This window comes from Diorhabda sublineata, chromosome 1 (genome assembly GCF_026230105.1).
Source record: "Diorhabda sublineata isolate icDioSubl1.1 chromosome 1, icDioSubl1.1, whole genome shotgun sequence".
Taxonomy (NCBI): Eukaryota; Metazoa; Arthropoda; class Insecta; order Coleoptera; family Chrysomelidae; genus Diorhabda; species Diorhabda sublineata.
Window position 1 is genome coordinate 12,133,905 of NC_079474.1, and position 27,754 is coordinate 12,161,658.

The 27,754-nt window shown below is 31.1% G+C and overlaps 1 protein-coding gene across 4 annotated transcripts; it reads right to left on the reverse strand.

Annotated features, from left to right (window-relative positions):
- Positions 1–330: 330 nt before the first annotated feature.
- LOC130445021 (solute carrier family 41 member 3-like) lies at positions 331–19,036 on the reverse strand. 4 transcript variants are annotated; one of them, XM_056780497.1, is made up of 10 exons: positions 18,903–19,036; positions 13,394–13,568; positions 11,588–11,777; positions 11,353–11,525; positions 11,095–11,274; positions 8,412–8,556; positions 8,206–8,352; positions 7,057–7,207; positions 5,149–5,354; positions 331–928 (listed from the first exon to the last, which is right to left on the reverse strand). In XM_056780497.1, exons 3-10 carry the CDS (start codon positions 11,736–11,738, stop codon positions 600–602), a joined length of 1,482 nt encoding a protein of 493 aa, XP_056636475.1. In that variant the 5' UTR covers positions 11,739–11,777; positions 13,394–13,568; positions 18,903–19,036; the 3' UTR covers positions 331–599. The 4 variants fall into 4 exon arrangements, with proteins under 4 accessions (XP_056636475.1, XP_056636467.1, XP_056636492.1 ...); XM_056780489.1 differs by lacking the exon at positions 13,394–13,568; XM_056780514.1 differs by lacking the exon at positions 8,206–8,352.
- Positions 19,037–27,754: the final 8,718 nt, after the last annotated feature.

Here is a 27,754-nt window from a genome sequence, read left to right on the forward strand (position 1 = left end):
CAGGCAGATACAAGTAAGTTTGGTATAGTAAGATGGTAAGAAGAGACACAGGACAGGTTCAAGTATAAATTTAGTAAGGATTGAGTTAAAAACTCAAACAAAAAACTCTAAAAATGTCATGGCGCTGTTTTATACGAAAGATGTTTGAGAAATTATGTTCTGATAGTATTTATCTGCAGATCATGTAACTTTTAATATTCTGAACGTCGTCAAATGTTTTGGTATACGACGATTTTGACTCCGTCCATTTTTTTCTCAATTTAGATACATTTTCTTGCTAACACTGTTTTCATGGAAAATTTTGAGGTTATATTAAAAAAAAACAACTAATATGAGTTGTAGATGTTTATTTCACTACGATAACTTCATTTTGATGTGTTTTACCATGAATTTTATGGTTTCAAAAATATTTTATTCTTAAATTAACTACATAAACAGTCATTAAATCAGTATCTCATTCCATTCAACCGCCATTTTATATGAATTCTCCATTTTGTTAGTTCTCTTGGATAAAACTAGCTGTTTGTTAATACGAATCATGCCATTTCTTGGCTATCTCAATATTCTCATGTATCTCACACTAATCCCATCATCCATCGCTAAGATCCGTACTCAGAATCTATAGATTCGACAAAGAAAAATCCTAATAACAATAAGGACGATCCCAGGAGATCTCCTAATGCAGTTAAATAAGGTATAGACGAATTATCGGGATCTTTTCGAAATTTCCACATGGTATGAACTAAAAGATGACATATGTAAAGAAGAGTGACGATCTGGGTGAATCCCACGCAGACGTAGGTTAGCGAAAAAATTGCGTTAATGTAAAGAGTTCCTTTGTTGTTGATAATATCGGCCAAAAAAAGGAAAACCACGTATCCTGGAATGGAGAGGATCAATAATAGTCTGGCTGATTTCGCTGGAAGCACTAAAAAAAGAAAATTAATATTAGTTCAGTTTTGAATATATGTTTTGTACTGAAGAGGTGCAATTATTATAAAATCGAATGGAACAAATAGAGTATTGAATGTTGAAGTTACAGTATGAGGGTGTTCCAGGACCCCGTCGTTTCTGAGTTGAACCAGCAGCTATATATACATCAGATCAGAATAAAAAATGTCAATAAACTGGAAATATGGAAAAAAATTCTCAGGAAATAGCAGAAGGTTTCTGGAGACCTTCATCGATCTTCTTGAAAATTTGGAATTAAGTTTATCTTACCCTCCTCTTCAAATCTGACTTGGTCGCGAAGTATCTTTTTTATTTTTAAGGGGTGAAAATCACCCCTTACTCCAATAAATTGAAAACTAGCGAATTAAAGCGGCAATGGGCTATAGTTATGTTCAAATATAATAAATATTGATGGTTTTGTATCATGACTTCAATATTTTGATATTTTACAGCTCACCACCCTTAAAAACGACCCCTCATACAAAAATTATTTAAAAAATGTGGTGAAAAACATGAGATTTTTTTATTTTGGATCTTAATAGGAGAAATTTTTTTCTTCAAGTATAAGAAATCTGATCCTCAATATTTTTAATAATGCAATCACCAAAAACAACCCCTAAGAATGGAAAAAATTGCAAATTACTAAATGGAAGCAGTTATAGGGCTTATTATGTTCAAACATGTGAAATGATTTTTGTTTTTTTACAATGTAAGTAATATTTCTAATTTTGTGATTGTTTTGTTGTTTGTGATGGATCCACGTTTCATCCATGGTTATAAAACGTCGCAAAAATTCAACTTTATTTCTGTGAAACATTGCCAAACACTCGATTGAAGCATCTTCACGACGCTGCTTTTGTGAACGCGACGCCCATACTGCGTACAGCTTTTTTATGTCCAAATTTTCAGTTATTATGCGATGTAGCACATTTTTTGAAATGCCTACCACGTCTGCAAGCTCGCACCCTTCCAGTCGATGATAATCCAGTAATCCAGTAGATTTTCTTCAACATTTCTGGAGTCGTCTCCTCATTTAGTCGACTGCTGGTCTTCACAGGTCGTGCAGTCTCGTCGAAACTCCACTACCCAATATTTTACTGTTGATAACGAAGAAGCAGTCTCATCCAGAGTAAAATCTTGTTCATTGAAAACATTCATTATTGATGACTGCCAAGCTAATACCAAACAACGTGGCATCTTCAAACTTGAAACAGATTGTGACCTTTCTAATACAGTGGTATGTTAGAAGCAATTACCGCCATCTCTAGGTCAGACCAGGTACTTCTGGGACTATCCTCGTGTATATAATTTTATTGTTGAGTTAAAAGAGACGTTAGCTAACGTCAATAGTATTTTTCTTTCCTATATTGGAATAGATACAACTAAAAACTTCAAAAATCTAATATTTTTTATTATAATAACCGTTCTAGATTTTCGCGAGGTCGCAACACGATTATGATAGCAATCCACACTCTCTATTCTACTAAATGGAAGCAGTTATAGGGCTTATTATGTTCAAACATGTGAAATGATTTTTGTTTTTTTACAATGTAAGTAATACTTCTAATTTTCATATGTAACTACCCTTAAAAACTACCCTAATACAGTTTTAAAAAACGGCTGAAAGGATGAAATCATTTTATTTTCCATTTCAAGTAGAAAAAATATATATAATTTAAATATAACAAACCTGATACATGAGTTTTTAATTTAATTCAACCCCTAAAAACTACCCCTTATCAAAAAAAATTAGGGAACAATTTTTCTGAAAGCTTAAAGTAATGGATTTCGTTAAGAAAATGAAAATGAATTGTTGCTTCTGATATAATGAAATATTTCTACAATTTTTCACCCCCCATAAATATTAAACCTTTTAAACTTTGATGATAATGAAAAATATTTATTTTGCAACATTAAATTAAGTATAAAATTATGTAGCATGTATAAAAGAATAAATACTCCAAAAAGATCAAAGCTTAGACTTTTCGTGATTTTCCAGCGTTATCTCTAGAAAAATGTATTCGGTTTTTTAATAATAACTCGGCTTTCCTTTAAGTTTTTTACATTGATCCATACATCATTTTGTAGGGAATTTCATAAGCTACAAAACCATGAGAGTTGCAATCCTTCTACACCCTTTTCTCCAGATAATTTTGATGTTAAAGGATAAAAAAGACTCTCCCTTCAATCAATACTTCAATAGCTTATATCTCGTTTAATTTTCAAGCTACGTGAGTTTAAAAATAAGCAAAATGTTCAGTAAAATAAAAGCTAAATTTTAGTAAAAAAATTTCTTTCGTTGATCCAATGGTTTTTGAAATATTTTGAAAAAATAACTTTTTTTTAAGAAATCGAAAAAAAATTCAAATTAAACTATTTTTTTTTCAAAATATACTTGTTCCAAACCATTCAAACTTTTGGAACGTGTTATTAGGGCTTAAAAAAGATAATTTTACATGGGCTACGATTGATTTTAATTTTGACGCACATGGTCTCAAATTTAGCCACATTTTTTTTAAAATTCGTGTTACTTAACTTATTTTTGTCATAACTTGCTTAATTTTCATGCTAGACGGTTTCATAAAAGCTCTTATTGAAGGTCTAAAAAAGTACTTTAAAAATGTTTATCACAAGTTTTTATGAAAAATTGATCGTTTTTCCTTTATTTGAGCTCAGACCTCTGGATAAATTTCCGAAAAAGAAAAAATTGGCTTTCAGTGACTCATAAGTTGCTGGATATTGCTTAAAAAAATTAATTTAAAGTGACTAATTTGTTTGATTTTTTATAAGCTTCAATTTTGATAAGAATAATTTTTTTCAGAAAATGCTTAATTTTCGAGTTTTTCGTGAGAAAATATTGAAAAACGTGTTTTTTATTTTTAATTTTCAATCGCGAATAACTCAGGAATTATTGAGTTAAATAAAAACTTCATTCTACATTTTCTTCATAAAATTCAATTCTCTATCGGTTCCCGGTGTTATTTTTGAACTTCTGTCAAAATTTCAAACTAATCCATGTAGGTCTTTAAAATTACGAGGTGATTTGCTTGGTTCACTGTATGGATCATATACAAGGAACTTGGATATAACACAAATAGTTCGAATGCAAAAAGCAAGGTTGCCAGATTGCCACAGCAGAGGACGCGTGAAAGGAGGACGCGTGAAGAAAAAATCGTGGTATGAATGAGGTACCAATGAGGTTGCTAGGATTTAATGAAAAAAAGTAGTTAACAACCGAAGGAAGTCGAAAAATATTGAAGAAAATTGGGTCTAAAAGTCCTGTATATATTTTAAACAAAACTTAGGGGTGTACAAAGCTTTTAACGTTGTATAACTTTATAATAAGAACAATTCTAATCAACATTATTGTTGTGTATATTAATAATATTAACAAAAATCAAGCTACACTACATAATCAAAAATTTTACCGTTAAAATAGACAGTATTGTTAGGAAAAAACTCGCAAAATGTGTCGTTCAGCCGACACTGTTCAGCCACAAGGTTATTTTAAAATTCGACGAATTTACGCAGCGCCTTTCATCTGTTTTTACTAAACGGTTGATGCGCTTTTGATGTTTCCTTTTAGAATTTTTTATTATAGAAGGCGGTTTATTTACAGTATTTCTTTTAGAATTTTATTTAGGTATATAAAAAAGTTGTGTAAACGGCTTGGTTTATGCTAATGCAAAATATATTTACTTATTCTCATAAATCAGTTGTAAATTTACTATGGAAGAGCTCAGAATAGGTGGCAGGAAGAAGACGCAATTGCGATTTGAAGACAACAACTGGATACTGTAGCTGTAGCATCAACAATGTCTGTATATTAATAAAAGAAACATCCACTGACTTCATTGCAATAATTCGATTCAAACATATGATTATCCTGATTAAATTCGCCTGGATTCATGAATAATTTTTTTTGATTTTTTGCATGAGAGGGAGAAAATAAACAAACTACGTAAGCGCGCAGTCCTAGATCGAGATACAACCATAAACACATCTGTAGCTAACATATTTTAGAGGTTGGCAGTTTCGAATTTAACTTTGTGTGTCGGAATGAGTGACATCTAGACCTAAATTTCGATATCACCAAATTGAGCGAGTTACGTGAATTAAGAAGATCTTCTTAGTGAGTGATTTTCGGTAAATCGGGTGACTCGGGATGGGAATATTTTTGAAAAAATGATTACTTACCTCCATATATGAGTGCCGTGTACGGATTGACCCACTGTTTTGTGTGTGATGGTATAACTCCTTCGAAAGAAGTCTTATGTAACATGGTCGAAATACGACTAGCTTGCACGGACACAAGATTACCTCCTAAACCGTTTATTATGGGCTGAAACATGGTATACCCATAGAATCTATTTACGGCGAGGTCCAGTATTAGTCCTCCCGATCTGTAACAAAATATTAAATATTTCAATACGAGAGTGATCCTAGAAATACCTGGTGTAACAATGAAAAGCAATTTCCAGCAATGTTCAATCATTTTTACAATAAGGATCATTAACTTCAGACATAACCTCTTTGTTGCTGAACATCGGACCATTTTTTCAAGTTTGGGATTAGAAAATACTCCTGGTGAGCTGGTAAATAGGGTGCATGATAAAGCAATTCATCAATTTTGGCTATTGCAATAACGGATGTGTGTGTCTTGATGAAACATTTTCTTCTTAACCAAATGAGGTCGTTTTCGCTTTATTTCTTCGCACGATACTTGCCGTTGATGGTTTTTCCTTTTCCAAGGTATTTAATGAAAATTATCTCACGCGCTTCCTAAAAAAACCGCCGTCTGAAGATGGAACGGTCTTTGCCGTCTTCGGAGCCGTTTGTCCCTTTTCAATCCATTGTTTTGATTGTTTTGTTTCATACATGGTTATAAAACGTCGCAGAAATTCAGCTTTATTTCTGTGAAACATTGCCAAACATTGAAGCATCTTCACGACGCTGCTCTTGTGAACGCGACACCCATATTGCGTACAGCTTTTTTATGACCAAATTTTCAGTTATTATGCGATGTAGCACATTTTTTAAAATGCCTACCACGTCTGCAAGCTCGCGCCCTTCCAGTCGATGATAATCCAGTAGATTTTCTTCAACATTTCTGGAGTCGTCTCCTCATTTAGTCGACTGCTGGTCTTCACAGGTCGTGCAGTCTCGTCGAAACTCCGCTACCCAATATTTTACTGTTGATAACGAAGAAGCAGTCTCATCCAGAGTAAAATCTTGTTCATTGAAAACATTCATTATTGATGACTGCCAAGCTAATACCAAACAACGTGGCATCTACAAACTTGAAACAGATTGTGTCCTTTCTAATACAGTGGTATGTTAGAAGCAATTACCGCCATCTCTAGGTCAGACCAGGTACTTCTGGGACTATCCTCGTGTATATAATTTTATTGTTGAGTTAAAAGAGACGTTAGCTAACGTCAATAGTATTTTTCTTTCCTATATTGGAATAGATACAACTAAAAACTTCAAAAATCTAATATTTTTTATTATAACAACCGTTCTAGATTTTCGCGAGGTCGCAGCACGATTATGATAGCAATCCACACTCTCTATTCAAGTAAATAATTAAAAAAAGAAAGTCAAAACGGAGAAAGTACCGGTTTCGAATAAGAAATATATATAAAGTGTCAATTAATTAAGTAATTTTTGTAAAATTTTGCTTATTCGATTTAATATTTCCCAATACGTCCTCTAGTAGTAGATCTACAATTTTGAAAATAGTTTGCACTTGTTTCTCCATCGCTATTTTTGTGTACTTCACAAAAAGTAAAAGAAAATTCTGGTTTCTATATTTGGAATGATTTTTGTCTGTATTCAATCACGTCATCTACTTTATCTTCAATTCCAACTTTTTAACCGACAAAAAAGCGATGCGAGCTCACCGTTCACATTTTTGCGTTTCCTCGTAGATCTAATTAATTATTTTAATTCAGAAATTGAAGTATCATAAACCAAAGTTCCGTCTCTCTTGATTCGCAAGGAAAATGATTTTAGTTGTCTAATTATATTCATAAATTCGATATCTGTATGTGGAACAAACAAAAATTTTTCCACCAACACTAACTTGTGATAAAATTAACTTACCCACTGATGAAGAGAGCCGATATAACTGGTACCCAGCCGTTGGTGAGTATAGCTTTCGTATAATCGTTTTTTCGAACGATAAATATCCAAGTTGGGAGAAAAACTAGTAAATACAGACCCATAATCAAACCCATAACCCATGGAAAATCATCTGGAAACAATAAAAGTAGTTTCATTGATAAAAATTGATATACAAAATGAAAAATTGTGATTTATTATGATGCAGATGAACTTGAACAACTACTAGTTCGATGGAAATCGTTTTGGTGGGTATTTAGACATATAAAAATTATCAGAGGTAAGTTAGAGGTGATCATCTTCACTCCAGACATGAGGATTAGTTATTCGTCGCCTTCTTGAGCAAGGAATTTTTAGAACCATCAACGCAAGTGTTGTCAAAACACACTATATCTCTATTTGAGTATCGGTGAAGCTTGAGGATGCTCGACTTGATACCATAGAAATAGTTTTGATGACAAGATACTCTACCAAAACATGTGTCTTTAATTCTGGATCGCCTACAAGACGATTTGCTCTATTCCGTACGATGGTCCTAGAAGTATTTGGCCTGACCTAGAGATGGCGATAGTTGCTTGTAAAATACCACTGCATTAGAAAGTACATGATTCAAGTTTGAAGACACCACGTTGTTCAATATTTGTTTGCTTTAGTTAATTTTCTGTGATGGTGATATTGGTGCAGACAGAAACAAAGCCCTAAGCTGCCCAACCTTGTTAAAACAGCAGCCTGGATCTTTGCGTGCTAAAATTGAGGTTATATGCTTATTGAGGTCAACCAAATCCCAATTCTACGATCGATTGATAGGTAAAGATGGAGGAGCTAGGTGATTGAGTAGTAATTACATCTCCCCAAAGAGGTCAAAGGGTGAACTGTGAAGAAGATGTCCATGAAATCTTAATTGTACCAACAGAACACAGTCATGGGGCTTTAGTCGGGAGTTATGAGTATAATTATGCGAAGTTATGCCAAAACTGCTCAAATTTCTACTGCAAAATCACTTTGGAATGGCTACAAATGTTTTACCATCACGTTTAGGTGCAATCCGCTCTAATATTTCATAAAGTAAATTGAATTTAAAATTATTTCGTACTATTAAGTATATTTAAATAACAAAATCGAAATATTTACCACTGATGCTATATAAAAACGAAGCCCAAGTTGATAACATTATCAGGGAGACTACATCCCCGATACTAGCCGCCATGGGGGTTGCTATATTATCCGGATTTAGTTTGAATTTCCTCGAAGCTATTATCAAACTCACAAGAACAATATCTGAAAAAAATGTATCAGACAATTGTAAAAAGAAAAATTGTTTTCTTTTCTTTTCTTACCTAAGATGAAACACGACATGGTAGCCGTTAAAGTACTAGATGTCGCTAGTAGTAAAGTGTGAATCCAATTAAATTCTTTGTTAAATATCGCCGATACGCTAACAGCAAATACAGATACTAAACAGGAAGCTACAATTGCTTGGATCTGGAACAGTTTATGTTTAATTAATAATTGATAATTACCAATGTTCATTTACATCACGCTTCATCACAATCTACCCCCGAGTTTAACACATCACTCAATAATTCATGTGACGAAGACGAAGACGAAGACGAAGACGAAGACGAAGACGAAGACGAAGACGAAGACGAAGACGAAGACGAAGACGAAGACGAAGACGAAGACGAAGACGAAGACGAAGACGAAGACGAAGACGAAGACGAAGACGAAGACGAAGACGAAGACGAAGACGAAGACGAAGACGAAGACGAAGACGAAGACGAAGACGAAGACGAAGACGAAGACGAAGACGAAGACGAAGACGAAGACGAAGACGAAGACGAAGACGAAGACGAAGACGAAGACGAAGACGAAGACGAAGACGAAGACGAAGACGAAGACGAAGACGAAGACGAAGACGAAGTACTTCTCAATGTTTGCAAACAGAAATCTAAACCTTCACGTCAGAATAGGATTCATGGAATGTTATGTGTGGTCAGTACGAAGTGGAAACTTGGACCTCGAAAGCTTAAATGATCAAAAAAAATTGAGATTGGCTCTATAGACGCATCCTGAAGATACCCTGGACTGACAGAATTACCAACGACGAAGTACTAAGACGCATTGATCGCAAAAGAATACTGTTGACAATTATTAAGATAAGAAAAACGTTTTACACAACGACAAATACCTACTGCAACAGAACATGATGCAGGACAAAGTAGAGGGAGAAAAAGGCATCGGCAGGAAGAAGAGGCGCATTTAACAACGTGGTCACCAACCTTCAATGATAAAACGGCATGAGAAGAAGAAGAACTAAGAAAAATGTGAGCAATACATTCAATCCAACACTTCTCTAACTTCTGGATGTCTTTTGACTTCATTTGAGTTGAATATCTTACCAGCAAGGATTTTTTGAAACCAGCGAATAGACAGTAGTCACTGGAGGGCCAGATCTGGACTGTACGGTGGATGAGAGAGCGATTCGAAGTGTAATTCGTTCAATTTAACCATCGTTGTTATCGATTTGTGAATCGGTTTATTGTCTTGATGAAACAGTGGTTTTTTCTTCGACATATGAGGTCGTTTTTCCTTGATTTTTCCATTCGAAAAACTCTCTTTTGGTGATCGTTGATGGACAATATTCCATCCCCCATCCCAAAATACGTTCCCAGCTCACAGTTGTGCCTTTGGACGTGGTTCATCGGCTGCAATCCAATCCTCAGATGATGATCGTTTTGATTCCAGAGTGGAATAATGGATCTATATTTCATCTGCTGCTTGCTGCTGAGCTTGTACATCTCCTCTATCCCTACATCCTACGATTGTTCGAAATAATGCAGTTTTTGTCTGTCATTTCCTCCAGCTCCAATAGACTCAAATCTTCTTGTTTTTAATGAAGATTCGAATTTTGAAAAGATGCTAAACAGCCAACAGTCATTAATCTTTATTAATACCGATGATATATGGTAAAACTAAAGTGATTACCACGATTATTCGATAAAGGATGGTACCACATTATTTGTTAGAGGGTTTGCTATGAAACAAGCTTTATAGGTACAAATTTTTGGTGTAGAATCTGCTATAAAACGAATATTGTAGATATTATTTATTTGATGCAATAACAGTCACGTTCTAGGAAAACTTCTCTTAATGGAATCAATATTATAGAATAGCCAATACGAAGTACAGATCTAAGTAGTACTATTTAGAATGAGTTAAGTAGATGTCGAAAAAGTTGTTTTTCATGCGAAGAAAAGATAGTAATTGGTTGTAAGTGGAAAAAACAGTTACAAAAGAAAATTTATTCAAGAGATTTATTCAAAAATGATTGAATTTGTGGATGATACAATCCTCTTTTGATATGAGTCGATCATAATTGCATTTAGCTACATGATGAATTTCGTGGTCTTACAAAATCCACTCCAACAGAAGTTGTTTCTGCACGAAGCACTTCTAAGCAAATGATCGTCCATTTTTTCGGAATAACTCGACATGTCGCCTCCTAAAGCTACGTAGAATGGTACACCAGCATCAGTTTTCCAGAACTGTAAAGAAAAAATCAGGGAAACCAATCGGAGAAAAACCCACGACAACAGTTAAAACTTCGAATTATTGAATACACTAACCAACAATCACAATTACACTGTCTGTTATCATCTTCAGAGACTAAAGTTGTGTGTTCAATATGAATACCACCAACGGTTCCATAAATTCCAACTTAGTTAAGACATCGAGTTAATGGGTCATCCACCTTACAGTCCTTGTTTAGTACTCAATGATTTAAGCTAATTCCGGTAGATTAAAAATAAAATTGCGAGGTTAACGCTTTCCTACACCTGAGGAAGCAGTTGAAGCGTTCCAATCACTTATTTTGGAGGTATCTGATTCGAAATGGAAAAAATACCTCGACAGTTGGTTCAAACGAAATGTTTCAATCGTAATTTGGGAAAAACTATGAAGCACTAACCAATTATAGATATTTGTTAGGTCTTATCAGTTTTGGGAATGGAATGGACTTACTTGTACCAAAAGTACGTTTCCAGTTACTATGGAAATAATTTTTTTCCTTTCGTTCATATTTCCTAAATTTGTTTGAGTTGATAATCTAGACGCCAGACACATATCTAAGTTGCCTTTTAGTCCTAACAACGCAGGAACTAATACGAAAAGTGCGTCTATATTTTTAAAAACTTCGTATTCCTAAAAACAAATACACTTAATATAAGAAATTTTGATGGTAATTTACAAGATTACCCTCGTAGAATGAAATGCACTAACCTGAACGCGATTAAGTACGATCCCAGCCCCTATGGTACCCAAACCAGCGATGAAAAAAGGTATACTGACTTGGATGAATATCTGATACCATCGCTCTTCCACTAATTTTTGTTTCTCACTCTGTATAGATAAAATGGAAAGTCTAGCGTTCTCTTTGGTGATTGATAATCCTCCTATAAATCATTTCCGTTACAAAGAACAAAAAACAAAACAAAACAAAATATATAGAACTCACCGTAAATTGTGTACATTTCACGTACAGAGTTTTTTTTGCTCAACAAACTATTATTTCGAGTATCATTATTTGATGCGGTGATTTCCGGTTTACCATTTTGTACAGACACTCTAAAATCGTTTTTGTTTTTTTCGTTATTATCGAAAACCATCTTGAATTCGCTATTTTTTTAATTTTCCACAAAGCAATCCTAAAAATATAATCCAGATTAAATTGGAATAAGCATTCATTATTTTATAGTCCATTCGTACCGATTTGTATACTTAATATTAAAGGTAGGTTAAGTTAGGTATTGAAGCGAGTGGTTTTTAAAGAGAGAAACAACATGAGTATACCATTCTCTATCTCTCACTACTCCATTCTGATTGGATCACTAGTTTCTAGTAGTGGGGAATCAGAAGCGAGTAAATAGAAATAGAGAGTGATACATCTCCCTCTTACAGCAATACGATTCCAATTAGTTTTCTCTATCTTTAATATAACATCTATGGAAATTATCCGAAAGAAGTTTATTTAAAATTTTCTTACTAAAACGTGTTTAAGAAGCTTGTGAATAAAAATTCTTTGTATATTTTCAAATTTCGTGAAACCAGAGTGAATTTTCAACTAAATAAGTTCTCAAAAAGATTGATAGTTTTCTTTTATCATTTAGTAACCTTATTTTTATTGCTTTTATGTAAATAAAATTTAGTATATTGAATGAATGGACTATAAAGTCAAAATACGAGCTTTATAAATAAATAATTTTGAACAGGATATATTTGTGTCCTTTGATACGGATTTCGATTTAAATTAATTGATGAATGATTATTTTATTATACAAGTTTTAGAAATTCAAGTACGCCAAAGAAAATTTCGAAAAAAAAAACAATTAAAACCATTTCTTTCGACTGGAAAACAGATCAATTCATATTTTTCAAAATTAGCTTTCCTAAAACCGAACAAAGCTGCAATCGGTTTATTCGTCGTTTCCTTATAAAGTGTGACTTTTTCAAAACCTGAATTTATCAAAACTAAAATTAAATCTGGTCCAGACTTAAAAAAATATAATTTTCCATCTTTTTCACGTATCTAGTGACACACTATATAAGTCGTGAACGAAAAAATCGGCCTCGTAAGTGACTGGCAAAAAAACTGAACCCGAAATTTGATTTTTCTTAGAAAAAGCTTAAATTTTAGGGATAACAAATCCTTATAAGACATCTATCCCTCCAGTATCAGTTAACCATCAAACATGAGTCAGTTCACGGTTTCCAGGAGTTGCTGGATAATCAGAAGGAAACTTAAGACAGCCAACCTTGAGCCAAAAGTTCAGCTACTAGCCCCAAATTAATTTACAAACAATGCGGCTCCGTTCTCTTTTTAAACGAAATTAGAGTGTGTCTGCATCATAGCGATAGAAGAGGACGAGTCTGGAGAAGACCTGGAGAAAGATTAGAACGGTGTTAGAGGTTTCTGCGGGAAGTTCTATGGAAGAAAAAACTGAGTTGGTTTGTATTGAAACTGGTGGTGGAGTGAGTGATCAACAGCGATCCTATATAAGAAATTTCAGGGAATTACTACACCAATTTCAATTTAATAGAGGTGAATATCGGTCCTTATGATGCAGGCTCTGTACGGCAGCATGTGGACCCATAGAAATTGACCAAAAAAAAGAAAATCTGAACCAGCCACGAAATTGGACATGAGAACGGCACACACTGAAGAATGGGATAGCATCGATGCTCTTGACGCTTTTTGAACGCTAGCGTACGAATTGAGTCGATTTTTTTGGTCACAAATATATATAAATAATTATAAACTAACCTCGATGTTTGATGTCAATCCAATATATCCTCAAACTTCTTTAAAATTGGAGTTTGTAGTTTTGGTACACAGATGAGGCTTTTCTCTATATCACACATAGAAAAAAACTTTTTTCTGTTTCACCATAGAACACACATTACGTAAAATATGTTGTTGATAGTAATAAAAATAGTTGCTATAAAAAATAATGTTTGTTTATCACAAATTGTAATTTTTCAGATAAGAAATATGGAATTCGTGGAATAGATTGGAGATATTAAATTGTAGTAATAAAAGTTTGTAAAAAATAATTAAAAAAACATTGTTTTCAGCACCATATTCCATGGAAAATTTTTATTCATTCTCTGCCCATCAAACTTATTTTGAGAAAAAATATATGAACAGCGGTTGATACTTTGTAAAAAAGTTGTGAACGATTGTGCGATGAAGTGCGTTTTAAATCACATTTAAAGTCAGAAAACCATGTGAAATCTTTAAGTGAGATAAAAAATGGATGAACAAACATTTTTCAAGTTTTCTTTTTCACAAAATGATCGTTTTTTGTGTAGATTAACAAAAAAATATATGAACAGCGTTTGACACTTAGTAAAAAAGTTGTGAACGATTATATGCGATGAAGTGCGTTTTAAATCACATTTAAAGTCAGAAAACCATGTGAAATCTTTAAGTGAGATAAAAAATGGATAAACAAACATTTTTCAAGTTTTCTTTTTCTCAAAATGATCGTTTTTTGTGTAGATTAACAAAAAAAATATATGAACAGCGTTTAACACTTTGTAAAAAAGTTGTGAACGATTATATGCGATGAAGTGCGTTTTAAATCACATTTAAAGTCAGAAAACCATGCGAAATCTTTAAGTGAGATAAAAAATGGATAAACAAACATTTTTCAAGTTTTCTTTTTCACAAAATGATCGTTTTTTGTGTAGATTAACAAAAAAAATATATGAACAGCGTTTGACACTTTGTCAAAAAGTTGTGAACGATTATATGCGATGAAGTGCGTTTTAAATCACATTTAAAGTCAGAAAACCATGCGAAATCTCTAAGTGGGATAAAAAATGGATAAACAAACATTTTTCAAGTTTTCTTTTTCACAAAATGATCGTTTTTTGTGTAGATTAACAAAAAAAATATATGAACAGCGTTTGACACTTTGTAAAAAAGTTGTGAACGATTATATGCGATGAAGTGCGTTTTAAATCACATTTAAAGTCAGAAAACCATGCGAAATGTTTAAGTGAGATAAAAAATGGATAAACAAACATTTTTCAAGTTTTCTTTTTCACAAAATGATCGTTTTTTGTGTAGATTAACAAAAAAAATATATGAACAGCGTTTGACACTTTGTCAAAAAGTTGTGAACGATTATATGCGATGAAGTGCGTTTTAAATCACATTTAAAGTCAGAAAACCATGCGAAATCTCTAAGTGGGATAAAAAATGGATAAACAAACATTTTTCAAGTTTTCTTTTTCACAAAATGATCGTTTTTTGTGTAGATTAACAAAAAAAATATATGAACAGCGTTTGACACTTTGTAAAAAAGTTGTGAACGATTATATGCGATGAAGTGCGTTTTAAATCACATTTAAAGTCAGAAAACCATGCGAAATCTTTAAGTGAGATAAAAAATGGATAAACAAACATTTTTCAAGTTTTCTTTTTCACAAAATGATCGTTTTTTGTGTAGATTAACAAAAAAAATATATGAACAGCGTTTGACACTTTGTCAAAAAGTTGTGAACGATTATATGCGATGAAGTGCGTTTTAAATCACATTTAAAGTCAGAAAACCATGCGAAATCTCTAAGTGGGATAAAAAATGGATAAACAAACATTTTTCAAGTTTTCTTTTTCACAAAATGATCGTTTTTTGTGTAGATTATCAAAAAAAATATATGAACAGCGTTTAACACTTTGTAAAAAAGTTGTGAACGATTATATGCGATGAAGTGCGTTTTAAATCACATTTAAAGTCAGAAAACCATGTGAAATCTTTAAGTGAGATAAAAAATGGATAAACAAACATTTTTCAAGTTTTCTTTTTCTCAAAATGATCGTTTTTTGTGTAGATTAACAAAAAAAATATATGAACAGCGTTTGACACTTAGTAAAAAAGTTGTGAACGATTATATGCGATGAAGTGCGTTTTAAATCACATTTAAAGTCAGAAAACCATGTGAAATCTTTAAGTGAGATAAAAAATGGATAAACAAACATTTTTCAAGTTTTCTTTTTCTCAAAATGATCGTTTTTTGTGTAGATTAACAAAAAAAATATATGAACAGCGTTTGACACTTAGTAAAAAAGTTGTGAACGATTATATGCGATGAAGTGCGTTTTAAATCACATTTAAAGTCAGAAAACCATGTGAAATCTTTAAGTGAGATAAAAAATGGATAAACAAACATTTTTCAAGTTTTCTTTTTCTCAAAATGATCGTTTTTTGTGTAGATTAACAAAAAAAATATATGAACAGCGTTTGATACTTTGTAAAAAAGTTGTGAACGATTATATGCGATGAAGTGCGTTTTAAATCACATTTAAAGTCAGAAAACCATGTGAAATCTTTAAGTGAGATAAAAAATGGATAAACAAACATTTTTCAAGTTTTCTTTTTCTCAAAATGATCGTTTTTTGTGTAGATTAACAAAAAAAATATATGAACAGCGTTTGACACTTAGTAAAAAAGTTGTGAACGATTATATGCGATGAAGTGCGTTTTAAATCACATTTAAAGTCAGAAAACCATGTGAAATCTTTAAGTGAGATAAAAAATGGATAAACAAACATTTTTCAATTTTCTTTTTCTCAAAATGATCGTTTTTTGTGTAGATTAACAAAAAAAATATATGAACAGCGTTTGACACTTAGTAAAAAAGTTGTGAACGATTATATGCGATGAAGTGCGTTTTAAATCACATTTAAAGTCAGAAAACCATGTGAAATCTTTAAGTGAGATAAAAAATGGATAAACAAACATTTTTCAAGTTTTCTTTTTCTCAAAATGATCGTTTTTTGTGTAGATTAACAAAAAAAATATATGAACAGCGTTTGATACTTTGTAAAAAAGTTGTGAACGATTATATGCGATGAAGTGCGTTTTAAATCACATTTAAAGTCAGAAAACCATGCGAAATCTCTAAGTGGGATAAAAAATGGATAAACAAACATTTTTCAAGTTTTCTTTTTCACAAAATGATCGTTTTTTGTGTAGATTAACAAAAAAAATATATGAACAGCGTTTGACACTTTGTAAAAAAGTTGTGAACGATTATATGCGATGAAGTGCGTTTTAAATCACATTTAAAGTCAGAAAACCATGCGAAATCTTTAAGTGAGATAAAAAATGGATAAACAAACATTTTTCAAGTTTTCTTTTTCTCAAAATGATCGTTTTTTGTGTAGATTAACAAAAAAAATATATGAACAGCGTTTGACACTTAGTAAAAAAGTTGTGAACGATTATATGCGATGAAGTGCGTTTTAAATCACATTTAAAGTCAGAAAACCATGTGAAATCTTTAAGTGAGATAAAAAATGGATAAACAAACATTTTTCAAGTTTTCTTTTTCTCAAAATGATCGTTTTTTGTGTAGATTAACAAAAAAAATATATGAACAGCGTTTGATACTTTGTAAAAAAGTTGTGAACGATTATATGCGATGAAGTGCGTTTTAAATCACATTTAAAGTCAGAAAACTATACGAAATCTCGAGGTGATATATTTCCCTTATTCATTTTTAGTAAATCCGCCGTAAAAATGAAGATTTAGAAACAAAAATTCATCAAAATCGGATGATTTTTCAATTTTCTAGAGCCAAAAAACGAGGGGACCGTGAAAGTATAAAATTACCTAAGTATTAATCTCCAATTATCTCATTGATAAAAATCGATTGAAAATAATTAATTTCTAATTTAAATTCATCAAATCTCCGGAAATTTACAATAAAATACAATTAAAATTATAGTTTAAATATATAAAAATCAATTTTTTTGTAACATAATCCCTTTCCTAACCGTTTAACGGATTTTTTTTCAATATCAACGTCCTTGTTACGTAAAAAATTATCGTAATTATGTTATTTATCATAAGTGCAACTGTTTAAAAAAATAATACAGTGCTGATCCGATTATTAACTCCAAAACCACTTCATAACAACCCAGGTAAATCAGGTTATCGAAGTCTATTGCTCTGATAACTGTTATTATCTCATTGGATATAATCATTTTGTGTTATTGAATTTCAATATTCATTGTTTTATAAATCAGTTTATTCATTCATTAACTTCATAAAAAACACACTTTTAGTAATAATCAAATTAAAAAATTATAAATACCTATACAAAAATGAATTAATTTTAGAAAATTATTATTAATCGGGTGTTTTAAACCGGCTTAGCGTTTTTGTAACTAATAGATTCCGATTCTCAAAAAAAGGATTTTTGATTGGAAAGTATTCATGATTAAGAGTTTTTTTTTAATGTAATGCAATTAAATATGATACATCAGCGATTTAAGTTAAGTATTTCCATTGAAATAAAGTTAGGATCAAGCAGAAAAGCCAAAAAATGTCAAAAAAAAGGAGATTGAAATTTTGGTTAAAGCAGCAGAAAATTGGAAGTCGGTTTACAAAAACGTTAAGAAATAAGTAAGAAATATTCTAAACATTTTGTAGTTCAAAAATCAAGAAAATCGCCATTCAAATATTCACAAATCGAAACTTAGAAGTCTTAGTGACAATTAGTTTTCGTCCTTTGGAAGATACACGAAACTAGCAGGCATTGTAGGCGTTTCATTTTGGACATGAAAGCTGTGCACAAGATGGAGGCCACGTTTGATCATAATGCGTCGTGAAGATGTTTCCATCGAGTGTTTTAATGTTTCTCAGGAATGAATTTTTGTTTCCAATACCCAGGAAGAAACGTGGGGACTACTACTACCCAAAACAAAAAACAATCAAAATATTTGTACTGAAAACCGGATCCATCTGTTGGCAAGGTTTTTTGGGATGCGCGTGGGATAAATAACAGCCAAAATATATGAAAAAAATTGTGTTAGATTAATACTTTGGCCAGATATGATAATTAATCATTATGTAAATGTTGTAGGAGCTTAAATATTCCGTCTAATAATGTGCCCAATGTGCCTTAACTAGGCTCCTACGTATGGTTGAATAAAAACGAAAATTTTGAGCTAATTTCCGTAAAAATCATATTCAATATTTCAATGAAAGCGAGACAACTGGCTGTTGATTCAAGTTTTTAAACTGTGTTTAATTATAGTGTGGTAACCAAATGCAAATAATTAAATTAAAACAAACAGTTTGTATGGATTCTCTATGCCCAAACCCATATTTATATTAGACCACCCTGTAGAACTAATCCGCTATAACTAGAAACGTATTCAGTGTATTCAATGTATAATTTTGATATACAGAATGAAAATAAAAATGATTTTCTGATTTATTTATTTATTTAATTACGAAGTTTTTTGCAATACTCACTGTGTCGCATACGTTTTTCTGTAGTGAACAAATCACGATGATTTTTCATCTAGTAAGTACCATACTCGAAATTATTTTCTCCAAGCATTCAGTTTATATCTATATTAATTTCCCTATCTAACTTACCGAAGAATGATTGGTGAAGTTTAAGTGACGTATATATACAATAATTCATCGCGAAACGTTAGAAATTTTATCTAAAAAAATTTATATCTCAAAATCAATAAGTAGTTGATTACTGAAAATAACGAGTGGATTATTGTAATCGAACGAATTATCTTCGGTATATTGTTTTTCTCAAAAAAACAAATCGAAAAAATAATATAATTCATCGTAGTCTTTTTTTAAAGTCGTTTATGAGATATTTTTAATCCCATTGATGGTAAATGTAAAATACCTTCTATAAATGATCTTATGACCGTTAGTTAAGTTATAGACACTTGATTTTTCAAAAGTAACAACATAAATTGAAAATCATCACATGATATACGAGGTGTGGCTATTAAATAACAAGACTAGTGCTGCTACACATGCGCCAAAGGTTAACGACTGTTTAGCTTGAAGCCTATTCTTTCGAATGCGATGTCTAACGTGTCTGCAGGCAAACCAGTGTAGCCGTTGCCTTTTTTGTTGTGATCCTCAACAGATTATTGCGAAAATATACTGGAAACTTGAAAAAACAACAATTGAAACTTGATTCAAGTTACTAATTTTTGGTAATTATACACTTTCACGGTCACCTGGTTTTTTGGCTCTAGAAAATCGAAAAATGGATGGATTTTAATAATCTTGGTCTCAAAATGTTCCATTTTACGGCATATTAATAAAAAAAATTAGTAGAAATAGCTGGAATAGAAATTTCTCATAGTTTTACTGTTTTAAATCGTCAAAAAACGGTTTTGCAAAATAATCCTTTACCAAAAATTATGGTAATTATACACTTTCGCGGTCACCTGGTTTTTTGGTTAGGTTAGGTTAGGTTAGGTTAGATTAGGTTAAGATAGGTTAGGTTAGGTTGGCTCTAGAAAATCGAAAAATGGATGGATTTTAATGTTCTTGGTCTCAAAATGTTCCATTTTACGGCGTATTAATAAAAAAAATTAGTAGAAATAGCTGGAATGGAAATTTCTCATAGTTTTACTGTTTTAAATCGTAAAAAAATGATTTTGCAAAATAATCCTTTACCAAAAATTATGGTAATTATACACTTTCGCGGTCACCTGTTTTTTGCTTAGGTTAGGTTAGGTTAGGTTAGATTAGGTTAAGATAGGTTAGGTTAGGTTGGCTCTAGAAAATCGAAAAATGGATGGATTTTAATGTTCTTGGTCTCAAAATGTTCGTATTAATAAAAAAAATTAGTAGAAATAGCTGGAATGGAAATTTCTCATAGTTTTACTGTTTTAAATCGTCAAAAAACGGTTTTGCAAAATAATCCTTTACCAAAAATTATGGTAATTATACACTTTCAAGGTCACCTGGTTTTTTGTTTAGGTTAGGTTAGATTAGGTTAGGTTAAGATAGGTTAGGTTAGTTTGGCTCTAGAAAATCAAAAAATGGATGGATTTTAATGATGTTGGTCTCAAAATGTTCCATTTTACGGCGGATTTATAAAACTATTCACGAAAATTGATTGTTTTTCATCGATTTCATTTTAAGCTATAAAAACTGAAAAAACCATTCGTTTTGGATTTTTTTTTGAAATTGTTTATTAATTTATGTAGAATACAAAAAAAATATAAGAACTTTATCTGATAATGAGATAATTTTTTGTAAAGGATTATTTCGCAAAACCGTTTTTTTACGATTTAAAACAGTAAAACTATGAGAAATTTACATTCCAGCTATTTCTACTAATTTTTTTTTATAAATCAGCCGTAAAATGGAACATTTCGAGACCAAGATCATTAAAATCCATCCATTTTTCGATTTTCTAGAGCCAAAAAACCAGGTGACCGTGAAAGTGTATAATTACCATAATTTTTTTATAATAAATAAACATTTGCTGTATCTCTCCATCGTTTAGCATTAAGTAATAAGAACGTTTAATTTTAGTAAAATATAACCATTTTCGCTAAATATGAAAGTAGTCATACAAACAATCAAAAAGAAAATCTCCTTAAGAAGCTTGATATACTTTTAACGAGCAGAACTCTAATCTGTTCAATTTATGTTTATCTTCTAGCCTTATGGGTTCTGGAGCCGGTCCTGTCCGATTGTAGTGAAATTATAAAATTCGGCGAAGGCGCGGCACATTTGATATAACCGGAATTCGTTTGATGTTTGTTTTTTATATAAGTTTTTATCACAAAAAACATCCTTTCTTTAAATTAATTTCTTGGAAGGTCTATTTATTTGTTTTGTTTTTTTATTTTCTAGAATTTTCGAGAATATTTGGATATATAAACGAGTTCCTCGAACACTGTTTATAATACGCCACTGTACATAATTAAAAGCCACATGAAACTAGATTAGATTTTAAAAGCAAATGCTAAAATGTCAAAATAACAAAAATTTATTTTCAGGAAGAAATATATCACCTCCAAATATTTTTTTCTCTATTTTCGTCAAAAAATTCAACGAAAAGTGATTAAATAACAAGATACATGCTCCAAAGGTTAGTATTACGAACAACTATGGGTTCTGGAGTCGGCCCTGTCCGATTGTAGTAAAATTATAAAATTTGGCGAAGGCGCGGCACATTTGATATACCCGGAATTCATTTGATGTTATATTCTTTCTTTAAATTAATTTCTACAAAGGTCTAATTAATTGTTTTGGTTATTTATTTTCTAGAATTTTCGAGAACATTTTGATACATAATTTGAGTTCGTTTATCGAAGTTTATTTAGTTTATAATACACCACTGTACATAATTGAAAGCTATAATACCGAAAAAACAGATGAATCTAGATTAGATTTTAAAAACAAATGCTAAAATATCAAAATAACAAAAATTTATTTCCAGAAAGAACTATATTATCTCCAAATATTTCTTTTTCTCTTTTTTGTCAAAAAATCCTACAAAAAGTGATCGAAAAATAAATAACTAAAAAGGGTATTAAATAACAAGACACATACTCCAAAGGTTAAAGACTATGTCTAACGTGTCTGCAGGCAAACCAGTGTAGCCGTGGCCTCGTGTTTTTGTATAGGGGTTGTTTTAATCCACGTGAAAATAGAGCAGCAATTAAAACTTGATACAAATGACTAATTTCAATTTTTTTTTCAATAAATCCTTCACATTTTGCTGTTTCTCTCTATCGTTTAGCAATAATTGATAAGAACGTTTAATTTTTAGTAAAATATAACCTTCTGCGATCAATATGAACCTTGTCGTACAAACAATCAAAACGAAAATCTCCCTAAGAAGCTTGATATAAGTTTGACAAGCAGAACTCTAGTCTGTCCAATTTATGTTTATCTCCCAAAGTAGTTTTACGACCAACCATGAATTCTGGAGTCGGTCCTGTCCGATTCTAGTGAGATTATAAAATTCGGCGAAGGCGCGCTACATTTGATATACCCAGAATTCGTTTGATGTTACATCCTTTCTTTAAATTGATTTCTAGGTAAGTCTATTGATATATTTGTTTTGTTTCTTTATTTTCTAGAATTTTCGAGAATATTTGAATATATAAACGAGTTCGTTTAGCGCAGTTTAGAAGTTTATAATACGCCACTGTACATAATCAAAAGCTATATAACCTAAAAACCATATTAGATTTTGAAAACAAATGCTAATATATCAAAATAACAAAAATTTATTTCCAAAAAGAACTATATTACCTCCAAATATTTCTTTTTTTGTCAAAAAAAACCTACGAAAAGTGATACATACATACACATACTCCAAAGGTTAACGACTATCAGCTGTTTAGTTTCAAGCCTATTCTTTCGAATGCGATGTCTAACGTGTCTGCAGGCAAACCAGTGTAGCCGTTTCCTTTTTTGTTTTGATCCACGTAAAAATAAAGCAACAGATTGTTGTGGAAATACACTGGAAACTTGAAAAAACAACAATTGAAACTTGAAACAATGACTATTTTTTTTATAATAAATAAACATTTGCTGTTTCTTTCCATCGTTTAGCATTAAGTAATAATAGCGTTTTATTTTAGTAAAATTTCCGATCTTTCAAGATGTAAAACTTGAATCTGTACAAATTACGTACATCTCTTTGAGTAGTGTTACGAAAAACTCCGCGATATGCATTCTGGAACCGGTACTGTTTGATTGTAGTAAACTTTTAAAATTCGGCGAAGGCGCGAGACTTGTGATATATCCGGAATTCGTTTGATATTTGTTTTTATCATAGCAGACAATTTGTTCTTTGGAAAGTCTATTTATTAATTTATTTTGTTTCTTTATTTTCTAGAATTGTCGTGAACTTCTTTTGGATATATAAACGAGTTCGTTTAGCGCTGTTTTATTAGTTAAGTATACCGTAAAATGCTCAAATACATTAAGAACGTAAGAGACAGTGTCACGAATAGAAAGAGTGTAAATAAATTAAAAAAAAAACATCACAGTAGGTTTATTAGTAAAAGATATTCTTTGGAAATACTTTCCTGATATGAATAAATCAAACAGCGGAATACAAACTGCGAAAGAAACTTTCCTCGATGATTTAACGGTGTCTGCTTTATTCGCTCTCAATTATTAGAATAATCTTCAGGATTTTCTACATTATTTTTTCTGTTTTCATTTTCTCTATATTAAGCTTGTGCTGTATGCCAAAGTCTACTTGCATCATATTTTGATTCGTTCTCTTTCATTTGCTAGAAGTGGCCACTGATGTTCAATAAGAGCTCAAAGAAGCACGAGGAGTAGTTCTGAGTAACTTGTAATCAGAAGAAGACTTGAAGTAGCTAACCTAGAGCCAAAAAGACCAGATTATGGTCCTAAATTAGCCCCAACCAACCGAGCAGCCCGTCTACGTTTTACCAGAGGTTTCGATCCATAATTTTTTACTATAGAAGCCGCCCTGTATATCTACTACTACCTTTATAACACTCTATAACACTATGCGTTTCCTTCTTACGGTAAAAAAATACTTCGGCATCATTCCATTAACAATTTCATTAAAATAATGTACCGAATTTTCTAATCACACCTCGTACATCATGGAACACAAAAAAATTATCAAAAATTTTTCTTAACATCATTTATCTACTGTATTCAATTTTTCATATAAATATTTTATGTTTTTATTTGTTCTCCCGGCTTGAGTTTTTTTTTTTTTAATAATTTATTTTTTCATATTAAATTCGATTATATCCTCAATAGGGTAATTCACGTAATTTTTTATCTCTATTGTCTTAACATAATTTCGCAAATTTAAAATCGATTAGGTATCTATCTCGTACAAATTATCTACCTTTCATTTAAATACATTATATATAAGATTTAATCTAATAAAAAATCGACAAATATATAATCGATGAATCATATTATTGGATATGTTTATATCCCTAACTTCACAGTAATCTTTTCTCGATGACTTAAATACGGTTATTGAGACACTACTTAAAAAATGACAAAGGTAATAAATTAATCAATTTAACGTTAATCCTACAGAAGATATTTATAAATACTAATATAGTTTATCTTAATTACTCTTCAGTTGGTTTGGAAACACTGCTGTACTTAATACACCTTGAAAAATATATTGGAATGAGATAAACACGTGACGAGATAGTTAAATTACTTTAAAATTGCACTTGCAATGTTTTTGACTTTGATATTGACGATATCTGGATATTGATTGCTCTATAATTGTGGATTTATTGTAAATAATTATTGAAAAACAGAATTAATTATGGAGTCCATAATTTTAGTAGTTACCGATCGTACGAAATGACAGTAAAAGATCTTAAATCAACTATGCGGCGATAGATGGCTGGGCATGCAAAATTAATTAACTATTTAATTTATTCGTGTTCATTCATTTAAATCGAAACTTAATACTACTAAATACACTGTATTTCCAATGAATTTCTATAATCATATTTTATGAACAATAAGTTTACTAATTTTAATTTTAAGATATGGCAGTTGAACTGTTTAAATCAGTCATTACTTAATAGATGGCATGACTTATATTTAGAAAATCAAGATGATTTATGCATATTTTATTTAATTTGAATATAATTGCAAATCAACTCTTTTTATTATAAGCTGTATTTTCAATGGTGTGATAAATATATCTAATTAAAATAAGGTAATTTTACTTTTACAAAATGGCAGTAAGCCGCTTAAGATCTGTCATAATATTATAGATGGCGAGACGTGTCTTTAAAAAATTAAATAATTGGTAGAGTTTGTTGATATTGAATTCTAATCAAATATGATAATAATTCAACTCCTTTTATTTCAATTAATACATTATATCTATCAAAAATATTTAATAGATAATTTCTATAGTTTTTGTTAGAGTTGGTAGTTAAATGTTTCACTAGACGATAGATGGCATGACATACATTTCGATAATATAAAAGATTCTTTAATTAAATCAAATATAGTAATAATTCGATATTTTGATATCAGAAATGACAGTAGTCTTCCAACTTACAATAAGATAGCAGAAAATTTTGGCAGTAGAACATGACAGCACGTGCGTTTAGAAAATTAAATAATTAGTCATACTATTTGTTGATACTCTATAATAATTTTATATATCAGTAAAATAGTGATTTTATAAGTGATAGATACGTTCATTAATTGTATATACTGAAAATAATTAATAAACAATATTTTTTTTGGTCACCAAATTCGTGTAGATAACAACAATTTTAGTAGTTCTAGCTCGCATATGCTACATCTATTATATAATAGATGGCGCGACATGTTTTTTTAATAATCAAAATATGTTGAATGAAATATTTAGTTTTCTGTTCAAATTAATATGTATTAATTCGACAAATAATGATATTTAATAGCAGATATGATTCATATTGCTATGAATTTATTAAACTGCTAGTGATATAGTGATGCCATCTATGAAGTTAAAAATGATGTAAGCGGGTGTTGTATAACATTTTTTTCTATATTGATCAAGGTTGAAACAGATAATTTAAGAATCCGGAAAATATCTGAAACACAATTTTATTTCCGTTTCATACGTATAAGTTGTTTCAGAAACAATACTAGTTTCTCCCTCTATCGGGTAGTAGCTGTTGTAACAGATTGAAACGTCAATATACTTGTGTAATTTTAGTAATAACCAATAGATGGTGGGTCATTATAGTATTCAATTTATTAGAAATATAATTTCTAGAAATTTGTATTTATATTTTTATATATCTTGTCTTTCTCTTATAATAATTATCATTCTAATGTTATAGAATCATTTCTTTTAGTTTTTTATAAAAAATGATGTGATGATTATCAACGTAGGTGCCTCAATGGCGGTAAAACCGAGCGTTCCATTTGTTAGGATCCCGTCGCAGTGGGTGGCAGCGCCGCTCGCCGTAGCGCACCTTTTGTTTTAACTGAGCCAAATCTACCCACTAAATACCGATTTAATGCTTTTTAAAAACGATGACTCGAGAAAAATAATGACGTTCCATATATTATTCAATTTTTTTTATGTACATCATGTGATTGATTGAATCGTCGGATACATCAGACTAATTAGTCCACCTCGATTTTAAACAGACGTAATTTTGGTTCATACGACAATAGATAATAAAATAGAAGAAGATGCAATACGGCGCTGATGTCACAATGTAATTACGTCGATTAGTAAAATGTCGGACCTACCACGACGAAATTATTCATTGGACTCGACTTGTACGGGTCAAAGGTGATTTGATGAAGCGCTATCTCGAGTTAAATACGCAAAAATGAACAATTAGACTTTTTCGTTTCACAAAAACAATTTTTTTCATTGGGAATCGAACGAAAATGACTGTAATATGGCGATGCGGTGGCCTATAACCGACCACCAGCCCCGAGGTGGTTTCATCATAACAATCCAACGTCACGGTTAGTGATGATTTCGCTAACAAGGTGCTTGAGCTTCGAAGAAGGCTGAACTTGTGTGATAATCACAGGTTATACCCTGCTTGACTATATTTCATACTGGGAGGTCTGTCTAAATATTAATATATTTACCTTCTATCTGTTAAGTTTATTATATTCGGAAGGGATATACGCCCGAAAGGAATATGAAGAAAATTATAATATTGAAGAAGATGTAGAAAAAATTCTTTCGCTACTAGTTTTTTAATTGTTTTTTTTTTGAAAATATTGTTTACAATTATAACATCGAGCAACAGCTATCAAATATATCGAAATTGTTGTATACTGGATGTACAAAAAAAAATCAGAATGTACAACATTCACTTAGGTATGGAAATCTGCAATAAAAACTATAAAATAAACTCATTATTAAAAAATATCAATAACTATGTTATATACTTAGATTTTTCACTCTTATTGATAACAGATTTCTCTATATCAACCCAGAACTCACCTGAAAAGAATCCTCAACTTCTTTAACGTAGAAAACAGGAAACAGATACTTAATTAAGGTTAATTTAGCAATATGAAGTTTGGTAATAAATCCAGAATAATCTGGAATCTTCCTTTACATCAAGAATCTAAGTTTTATATCCATGTTTCAGTTATTAAAGTGAGTTTAAGTGAATACGGAATGAGTTACACAATAATTTTTTATTTGTGGTTACCATATATCATAAACAACGTTGTTAGAATCTAAATATAATGCTAGAAAGTCTTCATGTCATTTAAATGGTTCTAAAAGTACAAGATATCGAAAATATGTATTGCCAATTATTGTTTGTCTTGTTTTGATTATGTTAAGATAACCAATTTTAACTTATTCATCA

Coding starts and splice junctions, on each gene's coding strand:
- LOC130445021 (XM_056780489.1), bottom strand. CDS start 11,738: ATGGTTTTCGATAATAACGAAAAAAACAAAAACGATTTTAGAGTGTCT. Junction 11,275..11,352: donor TCGTACTTAATCGCGTTCAG/GTTAGTGCATTT, acceptor ATTTGTTTTTAG/GAATACGAAGTTTTTAAAAA. Junction 5,355..7,056: donor TCGGCTCTCTTCATCAGTGG/GTAAGTTAATTT, acceptor ATTTTGTTACAG/ATCGGGAGGACTAATACTGG.